The 12,051-nt window shown below is 44.4% G+C and overlaps 1 protein-coding gene across 2 annotated transcripts in view; it reads left to right on the top strand.

Annotated features, from left to right (window-relative positions):
- The window catches only part of LOC139393339 (protein argonaute-3), a 46,511-nt gene that overhangs the window by 15,084 nt on the left and 19,376 nt on the right, over positions 1–12,051 (top strand). Inside the window, exons 6-10 of one of the 2 annotated variants that reach the window (XM_071141976.1) lie at positions 4,981–5,115; positions 5,246–5,333; positions 5,869–6,016; positions 6,112–6,231; positions 10,528–10,671. In XM_071141976.1, coding sequence (XP_070998077.1) covers positions 4,981–5,115; positions 5,246–5,333; positions 5,869–6,016; positions 6,112–6,231; positions 10,528–10,671 — 635 coding nt within the window. The remainder of the gene's footprint in view (positions 1–4,980; positions 5,116–5,245; positions 5,334–5,868; positions 6,017–6,111; positions 6,232–10,527; positions 10,672–12,051) is intronic. The other variant, XM_071141977.1, reaches the window with a different exon arrangement.

Here is a 12,051-nt window from a genome sequence, read left to right as displayed (position 1 = left end):
CAAGGAGAAGACTGATCAGAGATGCAGCCAAGAGGCCCATGATCACTCTGGATGAACTGCAGAGATCTACAGCTGAGGTGGGAGACTCTGTCCATAGGACAACAATCAGTCGTATATTGCACAAATCTGGCCTTTATGGAAGAGTAGCAAGAAGAAAGCCATTTCTTAAAGATATCCATAAAAAGTGTTGTTTAAAGTTTGCCACAAGCCACCTGGGAGACACACCAAACATGTGGAAGAAGGTGCTCTGGTCAGATGAAACCAAAATTGAACTTTTTGGCAACAATGCAAAACGTTATGTTTGGCGTAAAAGCAACACAGCTGAACACACCATCCCCACTGTCAAACATGGTGGTGGCAGCATCATGGTTTGGGCCTGCTTTTCTTCAGCAGGGACAGGGAAGATGGTTCAAATTGATGGGAAGATGGATGGAGCCAAATACAGGACCATTCTGGAAGAAAACCTGATGGAGTCTGCAAAAGACCTGAGACTGGGACGGAGATTTGTCTTCCAACAAGACAATGATCCAAAACATAAAGCAAAATCTATAATGGAATGGTTCAAAAATAAACATATCCAGGTGTTAGAATGGTCAAGTCAAAGTCCAGACCTGAATCCAATCGAGAATCTGTGGAAAGAACTGAAAACTGCTGTTCACAAATGCTCTCCATCCAACCTCACTGAGCTCAAGCTGTTTTGCAAGGAGGAATGGGAAAAAATGTCAGTCTCTCGATGTGCAAAACTGATAGAGACCTACCCCAAGCGACTTACAGCTGTAATCGCAGCAAAAGGTGGCGCTACAAAGTATTAACTTAAGGGGGCTGAATAATTTTGCACGCCCAATTTTTCAGTTTTTGATTTGTTAAAAAAGTTTGAAATATCCAATAAATATCGTTCCACTTCATGATTGTGTCCCACTTGTTGTTGATTCTTCACAAAAAAATACAGTTTTATATCTTTATGTTTGAAGCCTGAAATGTGGAAAAAGGTTGCAAAGTTCAAGGGGGCCGAATACTTTCGCAAGGCACTGTATATGTACACACACACATACACACACACACACACCCTAGCTGAAGATACAGCAACACCAAGAAAGTGTGTGTTTGTAAGCAACAAACAAAAATGGGTGCTATTTAAAACCCTTTCATTTTCATACTCCCAAGAGTAGAGTATCAGCACTATCACAAGCATCAAAACATACATGAAATTTCTGATGTAATTTCCTGTTTATGGGGGATGACAACCCTACTGTCTCTGAGGAGAGTGACCATCACCTGCACTCCACATCATTTCTAATCGCGTGTATGCTCCGATTGTCGCTGTCAGATGTGGCCCTGACGTCACTGTGACGTCAGCCCAGTATCAGTGAAGCATCTGTTTCCTCTCTACTCATCTCTCCATTCAGGTGGAAAAAGCATTAGGGCCTTCATCTAGGGGCCAGCTTCCTCTAACGGCACATAAAACCAGAGGGATGTTGGATGTTCCTCCTAGGTTTTATTTCATGTTTGAGAGCCATGTTGGCATGTCACTTCCCTGAGGTACTTAGGTGGTGTCCCTGGCTATGAAGCAGGCCTTGTGCTGCTGTACTTGGTCTGAGATATAAGCCTAAATAGCAAAAAATGATGATGGCTGATGATTGATGACAAATGGCTGTTTCTGGCGTGATGTACAGTTGAAGTCGGAAGTTTACATACACTTCGTTTGGAGTCATTAAAACTCGTTTTTCAACCACTCCACAAATTCCTTGTTAACAAACTATAGTCTGTTAGAACATCTACTTTGTGCATGACACAAGTAATTTTTCCAACAATTGTTTACAGACAGATTATTTCACTTATAATTCACTGTATCACAATTCCAGTGGGTCAGAAGTTTACATACACTAAGTTGACTGTGCCTTTTAAACAGCTTGGAAAATTCCAGAAAATTATGTCATGGCTTTAGAAGCTTCTGATAGGCTAATTGACATAATTTGAGTTAATTGGAGGTGTACCTGTGGATGTACACTGCTCAAAAAAATAAAGGGAACACTAAAATAACACATCCTAAATCTGAATTAATGAAATATTCTTATTAAATACTTTTTTCTTTACATAGTTGAATGTGCTGACAACAAAATCACAAAAATTATCAATGGAAATCAAATTAACAACCCTTGGAGGTCTGGATTTGGAGTCACACTCAAAATTAAAGTGGAAAACCACACTACAGGCTGATCAAACTTTGATGTAATATCCTTAAAACAAGTCAAAATGAGGCTTAGTAGTGTGTGTGGCCTCCACGCGCCTGTATGACCTCCCTACAATGCCTGGCATGCTCCTGATGAGGTGGCGGATGGTCTATTGAGGGATCTCCTCCCAGACCTGGACTAAAGCATCCACTAACTCCTGGACAGTCTGTGGTGTTGGTGGATGGAGCGAGACATGATGTCCCAGATGTGCTCAATTGGATTCAGGTCTGGGGAACGGGCGGGCCAGTCCATAGCATCAATGCCTTCCTCTTGCAGAAACTGCTGGCACACTCCAGCCACATGAGGTCTAGCATTGTCTTGCATTAGGAGGAACCCAGGGTCAACCGCACCAGCATATGGCCTCACAAGGGGTCTGAGGATCTCATCTCGGTACCTAATGGCAGTCAGGTTACCTCTGGCGAGCACATGGAGGGCTGTGCGGCCCCCCAAAGAAATGCCACCCCACACCATGACTGACCCACTGCCAAACCGGTCATGCTGGAGGATGTTGCAGGCAGCAGAACGTTCTCCACGGCGTCTCCAGACTCTGTCACGTCTGTCACATGTGCTCAGTGTGAACCTGCTTTCATCTGTGAAGAGCACAGGGCGCCAGTGGCATATTTGCCAATCTTGGTGTTCTCTGGCAAATGCCAAACGTCCTGCACGGTGTTGGGCTGTAAGCACAACCCCTACCTGTGGACGTCGGGCCCTCATACCACCCTCATGGAGTCTGTTTCTGACCGTTTGAGCAGACACGCACATTTGTGGCCTGCTGGAGGTCATTTTGCAGGGCTCTGGCAGTGCTCCTCCTGCTCCTCCTTGCACAAAGGCGGAGGTAGCGGTCCTACTGCTGGGTTGTTGCCCTCCTATGGCCTCCTCCACGTCTCCTGATGTACTGGCCTGTCTCCTGGTAGCGCCTCCATGCTCTGGACACTACACTGACAGACACAGCAAACCTTCTTGCCACAGCTCGCATTGATGTGCCATCCTGGATGAGCTGCACTACCTGAGCCACTTGTGTGGGTTGTAGACTCCGTCTCATGCTACCACTAGAGTGAAAGCACCGCCAGCATTCAAGAGTGACCAAAACATCAGCCAGGAAGCATAGGAACTGAGAAGTGGTCTGTGGTCACCACCTGCAGAACCACTCCTTTATTGGGGGTGTCTTGCTAATTGCCTATAATTTCCACCTGTTGTCTATTCCATTTGCACAACAGCATGTGAAATTTATTGTCAATCAGTGTTGCTTCCTAAGTGGACAGTTTGATTTCACAGAAGTGTGATTGACTTGGAGTTACATTGTGTTGTTTAAGTGTTCCCTTTATTTTTTTGAGCAGTGTATTTCAAGGCCTACCTTCAAACGCAGTGCCTCTTTGCTTGACATCAAGGAAAAATCAGCCAAGACCTTAGAAAAAAATTGTAGACCTCTACAAGTCTGGTTCATCCTTGGGAGCAATTTTCAAACGCTTGAGGGTACCGCTTTCATCTGTACAAATGATAGTACGCAAGTATAAACACCATGGGACCACGCAGCCATCATACCGCTCAGGAAGAAGATGCGTTCTGTCTCCTAGACATGAACGCACTTTGGTGCGAAAAGTGCAAATCAATCCCAGAACAACAGCAAAGGACCTTTTTGAAGATGCTGGAGGAAACGGGTACAAAAGTATCTCTATCCACAGTAAAAACAAGTCCTATATTTACATACCCTGAAAGGTTGCTCAGCAAGGAAGAAACCACTGCTCCAAAACCGCCACAAAAAAGCCAGACCATGGTTTGCAACTGCACATGTGGACAAAGATTGTACTTTTTGGAGAAATGTCCTCTGGTCTGATGAAACAAAAATAGAACTGTTTGGCCATAATGACCATCATTATGTTTTGAGGAAAAGGGGGAGGCTTTCAAGCTGAAGAACACCATCCCAACCGTGAAGCACAGGGGTGGCAGCATCATGTTGTGGGGGTGCTTGGCTACCCGAGGGACTGGTGCACTTCACAAAAGAGATGGCATCATGAGGAGGTAAAATTGTGGATATATTGAAGCAACATCTCAAGACATCAGTCAGGAAGTTAAAGCTTGGTCGCAAATGGGACTTCCAAATGGACAATGACCCCAAGCATACTTCCAAAGTTGTGGCAAAAAGCAGGGACAGCAAAGTCAAGGTATTGGAGTGGCCATCACAAAGCCCTAACCTTTTTAGAACTGTTGTGGGCAGAACTGAAAAAGCGTGTGCGAGCAAAGAGGCCTACAAACCTGACTCAGTTGCACCAGCTCTGTCAGGAGGAATGAGCCCAACTTATTGTGGGAAGCTTGTGGAAGGCTACCCAAAACGTTTGAGCCAAGTTAAACAATTTAAAGGCAGTGCTACCAAATACTAATTGAGTGTATGTAAACTTCTGACCCAATGAGAATGCGATGAACGAAATAAAAGCTGAAATAAATAATTCTCTCTCCTATTATTCTGACATTTCACATTCTTAAAATAAAGTGGTGATCCTAACTGACCTAAGACAGGGAATTTTTACTAGGATTAAATGTCAGGGATTGTGAAAAACTGAGTTTAAATGTATTTGGCTAAGGTGTATGTAAACTTCCGACTGTATTTGACAGATCAAGATCAATTCACATTTTGCATCTACAGTAAATAGCTAGTGAGATTACTCTCGGCTTTGGCAGGTAGTGCCAGTGATGGGTAAATCTGAATGAGTGGGATCGAGTCTTGTTTTTGATGGCTCTGTCTGTCCTGCAGTGTCTGCCACGGCCTTCTACAAAGCCCAGCCAGTGATCCAGTTCATGTGTGAGGTCCTGGACATCCACAACATAGACGAGCAGCCCCGACCTCTCACAGACTCCCACCGGGTCAAATTCACCAAAGAAATCAAAGGTAGTGTTTTTTGTGCGTTTTGTCTGTGTGCGTGAATGCGGATGTAAACTAGGATTTGGGGGTGCCTTTGTACACAAGTTTGTTATTCCCACGTCCCTGAGGTCATAAAAGCGGTCACTGTCCTGTCCAGGTCTGAAGGTGGAGGTCACACACTGTGGCACCATGCGGAGGAAGTACCGTGTTTGCAATGTGACCCGTCGGCCCGCCAGCCATCAAACGTGAGTCAAAAGCGCCCCAGAGAGATGGTGGTTTGGGACTAGACGTAGATGAGGTGGAGTGGGACTAGGGAGAGGCCAGAGAGACTGGGAGACGGGCATGGAGCCTGGGGTGTGGTTGTATGTGTGGGGTGTGGGGCGTGATGGGATGGGATGAGAGAGGAGCATGCACTTAAATGTAGGATGACCAATTCACAAGAATTCACCCAAACCACAAAATGTCTGAGTCAGGTCCTTGTCTTGAGGTCAATGGGTGTTAGTCACCGTTGGCCAATATGCTATTACATGCAGCTGTTTATCTGCTGCTACTACTTTGTTTTCCAGTATTTACTGATGCTCAACATTTTGATAGCTTTGTGAGGCCGTTTCTATATCTTCACTGTTTTAACTAGAAATTGAAGACTCGAGCTGTTGAAAACCTTGTCTTTTAACAGTTATATATAGTCTACATAGACCCAGACAAGCCCCTCTTGCACAGCTCCTTTCAATGTTGAAGATGTTCTTAACCCTTGCCGTTCCATCGACCTGTTGTGGTCAGGTTCCCTCTGCAGCTGGAGAATGGTCAAACGGTGGAGCGCACAGTGGCCCAGTACTTCAGAGAGAAGTACAGCCTACAGCTCAAGTATCCCCACCTGCCCTGCCTCCAGGTGGGGCAGGAGCAGAAGCACACCTACCTGCCCCTGGAGGTGAGAAACATTCAATCCAGTTGCTTTCTGTACTTGAGAAGGAAATCCCTGCTTATATAATATACTCAATGGTTTTTTGTTTTGTGTCCCTGCAGGTGTGTAACATAGTAGCAGGGCAGCGCTGTATCAAGAAACTGACAGATAATCAGACGTCCACTATGATCAAAGCCACGGCTCGCTCTGCACCTGACAGACAGGAGGAGATCAGCCGACTGGTGAGTCAGTGGTTTCGCCTGGTGGCACGGAGGCTTATTTATTTTAATACAACAGGTGGGTCTAATCCTGGATGCTGATTGGTTAACCCCATTCCAGGCGTTGTCTATTCCACAAGTTGACACCGGCTAAATCTATAGAGTTGAAATGCCTATTTCCTCTGTTCCATGTGACTGCGTAATCCACTGTCTCGTCAGTTCCGCCTCCACTATTAAAAAGCATCTAGACATTATATCCCATTTTCTTTTTGACTAGCATTTAGTTCTCAACAATGGAGATTTGTAATAACCTTTGTCTCTCTCTGACATTTGCAACATTGTTTCAATATTGAAATTCGATCTCCAGTTGTCCTTTGGTAATGAACGTGTTGGGGCGAGACGGGCTGGCAACTTTTCTCAGCCAGTCGAAATCATGAATCCGCATCATTTTTATGGATATATACAGTACCAGTCAAAAGTTTGGACACCTACTCATTCAAGGGGTCTTTCTTTATTTTTACTATTTTCTACATTGTATAAATAATAGTGAAGACATTAAAACTATGAAATGACACACATGGAATCATGTAGTAACCAAAAAAGTGTTAAACAAATCAAAACTATCTTCAAGGTAGCCACCCTTTGCCTTGATGACAGCTTTGCACACTCTTGGCATTCTCTCAACCAGCTTCATGAGGTTGTCATCTGGAATGCTTTTCTAGCAGTCTACAAGGAGTTCCCACATATGCTGAGCGCTTGTTGGCTGCTTTTCCTTCTCTCTGCGGTCCAACTCATCCCAAACTATCTCAATTGGGTTAAGGTCGGGTGATTTGTGGAGGCCAGGTCATCTGACGAAGCACTCCATCACTCACCATCCTGGTCAAATAGACCTTACACAGCCTGGAGGTGTGTTTTTAGGTCATTGTCCTGTTGAAAAACAAATTATACTCCCACTAAGCCCAAACCAGATGGGATGACATCTCGCTGTGGTGTCCATGCTGGTAAAGTGTGCCTTGAATTCTAAATAAATCAGTGTTACCAGCAAAGCACCATCACACCTCCTGACTAGCTCATGAAGCTGGTTGAGAGAATGCCAAGTGTGCAAAGCTGTCAAAGCGAAGGGTGGCTACATTGAAAAATATATCTTGATTTGTTTTTAGTTACTACTTTTTTGATTACTACGTGATTACATATGTGTTATTTCATAGTTTTGATGTCTTCACTATTATTCTACAATGTGGAATATAGTAAAATTAATAAAAACCTTTGAATGAGTAGGTGTGTCCAAACTTTTGACTGGTACTGTATATGAGGAAATGTCAATAGGGGGGGAAAAAGGAAATGCAGCTAGTTTGCTGTATTCTGGCTACACTGTTTGACGTGAATGCCAGTCAAAGTTGGCTGGCTAGCTCGCTAGGGATTAAAACGTTGCCAGCCATCATGGCAACGGAACATTTAGAACAAACGACTGTTGCATCCATAGATGTAGAACAAAAGACTTAACGACTGGGTCGCTGGCAACCCAACCGATAGAACAAATGACCAGCCGGCTTGGGTAGCAACCATAGATTTTTGTCGAGACTATATCTTGTGGAAGGATAAAATAGTATGAATAAATTAATACAAATATATTTTTTTATGACATTGTCGATCATTATTTTTGTAATGCCCTCAACCGGTGTTTGGAGGTAATATTAATACGGTTTGCCAAAACGTCTGAGTAGGAGTGCTAATCTAGGATCAGGTACCCTGTCTTGTACATTATGATCTAAAAGGCTAAACTGATCTTAGATCGGCACTCCTACTCTGAGACGCTTAATGAATACGGGCCCAGGTCAGTGTTGATTAAGGTCAGTGAAATGCCAGGTCGGAGATGGCATTGTTGCAGCATGGTGGCTAGCTGTCACCAGCACAATGCCTGGCCATGGTGTTTTCTGGAGGATGAGATGGGCTGCCACCGACGCCGTTAGACTCCATCAGATAGCATCTCATTCAGCCTCTGCTGCTGTTCTGCCGCTGTCACTTAATTAAACAGATTCCCCATCTCCCACCTGGGATTAAAACATACCTCTGGCTGATAGTACACTGCCAGAGACCGAGACGCTGTTGACTTTTAATTTAGATGCAGAGAACCGTCAGCAAATAGTAACTGTGGGCGGAATAACTGTGTGAAAGATGCAGAAGGATTGGACAATCCGAGAGGGAAGTTTGACAATGTTCTAAAGGTTATTTCAGGACGTTTCGTATGATAGAATTCTGGGGACAATGTGAGCTACAAACGTGAGTTGTCTCAACATCAAAACATGCTCAAACCTGGGTTGTATTCATTAGGGCATTCCGCACCAAATGAAAGTGTTTTATTTTTGGGCAAGTTGAGTGTTTCTAATAGGAGTAGTTTGATTTCTTTTGTTTTTAGTGCATTATGAATGACACTGCCTTCAATCAATCAAATGTATTTATAAAGCCCTTCTTACATCAGTTGATGTCACAAAGTGCTGTACAGAAACCCAGCCTAAAACCCCAAACAGCAAGCAATGCAGGTGTAGAAGCACGGTGGCTAGGAAAAACTCCCTAGAAAGGCCAGAGAAACCTAGAGAGGAACCAGGGTATGAGGGGTGGCAAGTCCTCTTCTGGCTGTGCCGGGTGTAGATAATAACAGAACATGGCCAAGATGTTCATAGATGACCAGCAGGGTCAAATAATAATAATCACAGTGGGTGTCGAGGGTGCAACAGGTCAGCACCTCAGGAGTAAATGTCAGTTGGCTTTTCATAGCGGATCACGCATAGTATCTCTACCGCTCCTGCGATCTCTAGAGAGTTGAAAGCAGCAGGTCTGGGACAAGGTAGCATGCCCGGTGAACAGGTCAGGGTTCCATAGCCGCAGGCAGAACAGTTGAAACTGGAGCAGCAGCATTGCCAGGTGGACTGGGGAAACAAGGAGTCATCAGGCAGGTAGACCTGAGGCATGGTCCTAGGGCTCAGGTCCTCAGAGAGAGAATTAGAGAGAGCGTACTTAAATTCACACAGGACACCAGATAAGACAGGAGAAATACTCCAGATATAACAGACTGACCCTAGCCCCCTGACACAAACTACTACAGCATAAATACTGGAGGCTGAGACAGGAGGGGTCGGGAGACACTGTGGCCCGGTCTGACGATACTCCCGGACAGGGCCAAACAGGCAGGATATAATCCCACCCAGTTTGCCAAAGCACAGCCCCCACACCACTTGAGGGATATCTTCAACCAACAACTTACCATCCTGAGACACGGTCGAGTATAGCCCAGAAAGATCTCCGCCACGGCACAACCCAAGGGGGTGGGGGGGACACCAACCCGAACAGGAAGACCACGTCGGTGACTCAACCCACTCAAGTGACGCAACCCCTCCTAGGGACGGCATGGAAGAGCACCAGTAAGCCAGTGACTCAGCCCCTGTGATAGGGTTAGAGGCAGAGAATCCCAGTGGAGGGAGGGGAACCAGCCAGGCAGAGACAGCAAGGGTGGTTCGTTGCTCCAGTGCCTTTCCATTCCCCTTCACACTCCTGGGCCAGACTACACACAATCGTAGGACCTACTGAAGAGATGAGTCTTCAGTACAGACTTAAAGGTTGAGACCAAGTCTGCGTCTCTCACGTGGGTAGGGAAGACAATTCCATAAAAATTGAGCTCTATAGGAGAAAGCCCTGCCTCTAGCTGTTTGCTTAGAAATTCTAGGGACAGTAAGGAGGCCTGCGTCTTGTGACCGTAGCGTACGTGTAGGTATGTACGGCAGGACCAAATTGGAAAGCTAGGTAGGAGCAAGCCCATGTAATGCTTTGTAGGTTAGCAGTAACCTTGAAATCAGCCCTTGCCTTAACAGGAAGCCAGTGTAGAGAGGCTAGCACTGGAGTAATATGATCACATTTCTTGGCTGCTAGAATCTTGACTAGAACCAGTGTTTAGCACTAACTGAAGTTTATTTGGTGCTTTATCCAAGTAGCCGGGAAGTAGAGCATTGCAGTAGTCTAATCTAGAAGTGACAAAAGCATGGATTAATTTTTATGCGTCATGTTTGGACAAAGTTTCAGATTTTTGCAATGTTACATAGATGGATAAAAGCTGTCCTTGAAATAGTCTTGATATGTTCGTAAGTTCTATTTGAGGCGACTGTACAACCATCAAGATTAATTGTCAGATCCAACAGAAGATCTCGTTGTTTCTTGGGACCGAGAACAAGCCAATGTTTTGTCCGAGTCTTCTGGATACCAACTTACCTCACCACCCTAAACACCCCTTTCTCACCCTCTCTCTGTCTCTGTGTGTGACCCCTGCAGGTGCGCAGTGCCAACTACGAGTCTGACCCCTTTGTGCAGGAGTTTCAGTTCAAGGTGCGCGACGAGATGGCCCACGTGACGGGGCGCGTGCTGCCTGCCCCCATGCTGCAATACGGCGGCAGGGTGAGCACAGAGCACTTTATGGTACCCTTCCTTTAAATCACGCTCCATACTCTGTTTGTTTGACATGCTACCTACCCTTGCTATATGAGGGAACTAACCCCCTTGCTTTGGTTTGATTTTATCTGTTTGTCTTTTCTCTCTGTGAATCATCTAGGAGTAGGTGTGCTGATCTAGGATCAGGTCCCTATCTTATTCATAGTGATTTCAAAGACAAAATTGATCCTAGGTCGGCACGGTTACTCAAAGACACTCTGAGAACAGGCTTGTCTGTGTGGATTAATATAAGCTAGTAGTCTTTGCTCAATGCTAACACGGCTACATCATTTTTCTTTACTGCTATTTTTTGAGAATGCATAGTACAGATCGTGATGACACTGTGCTATGACTCAATTTAGCTTCCTTTTGTGGTGTCTATGTCCAGTGTGAACTGCCTCCTCCTCAGTCCCAGATGCTAATATATGCATATTATTATTAGTATTGGATAGAAAACACTCTGAATTTTCTAAAACTGTTTGAGTGATGTCTGTGAGTATAACAGAACTCATATGGCAGGCAAAAACCTGAGGAAAAAATCCAAACAGGAAGTGGGAAATCTGAGGTTTGTAGTTTTTTAACTCCGCCCCTATCGAATACACAGTGGGGTATGGGTCATTTTGCACTTCCTAATGCTTCCACTAGATGTCAAACGTCTTTAGAATGTTGTTTCAGGCTTCTACTGTGAAGGGGGGCCGGATGAGAGCTGTTTGACTCATTTCACATGAGAGGTAGCTCTCGTTCCATTGCTTTTCTACAGACAATGGAGTTCTCCAGTTGGAACATTATTGAACATTTATAATAAAAACATCCTAAAGATTGATTCTATACTTAGTTTGACAAGTTTCTACAACCTGTAATATAACTTTTTTAACTTTTCGTCCGACGTTCGGCTGGACCTGAACGTGCATTTGGATTTGTTTACCAAACGCCCTAATAAAAGAAGCTTTTTGGACATAATTGATGGACTTTATGGAATAAATCAAACATTTATTGTCGAACTGGGATTCCTGGGAGTGCATTCTGATGAAGATCATCAAAGGTAAGTGAATATTTATAATGCTATTTCTGACTAATATTGACTGCGCAACATGGCGGATATTTCTTTTGGCTGTTTTGGGCTCTGAGCGCCGTTCTCAGATTATGCTTTTTCCATAAGTTTTTTTGAAATCTGACACCACGGTTGCATTAAGGAGAAGTTTATCTGTATAACACATGTATTTTCATCAACATTTATAATGAGTATTTCTGTAAATTCATGTGGCTCTGCAAAATCACTGCATGTTTTGGAACTACTGAACGTAACACGCCAATGTAAAATTAGATTTTTGGATATAAATATGAACTTTACCGAACAAAACACACGTA

Source organism: Oncorhynchus clarkii, chromosome 3, assembly GCF_045791955.1.
Source record: "Oncorhynchus clarkii lewisi isolate Uvic-CL-2024 chromosome 3, UVic_Ocla_1.0, whole genome shotgun sequence".
In the NCBI taxonomy this organism is placed as follows: Eukaryota; Metazoa; Chordata; class Actinopteri; order Salmoniformes; family Salmonidae; genus Oncorhynchus; species Oncorhynchus clarkii.
This window is presented reverse-complemented; position numbering and strand designations above follow the sequence as displayed.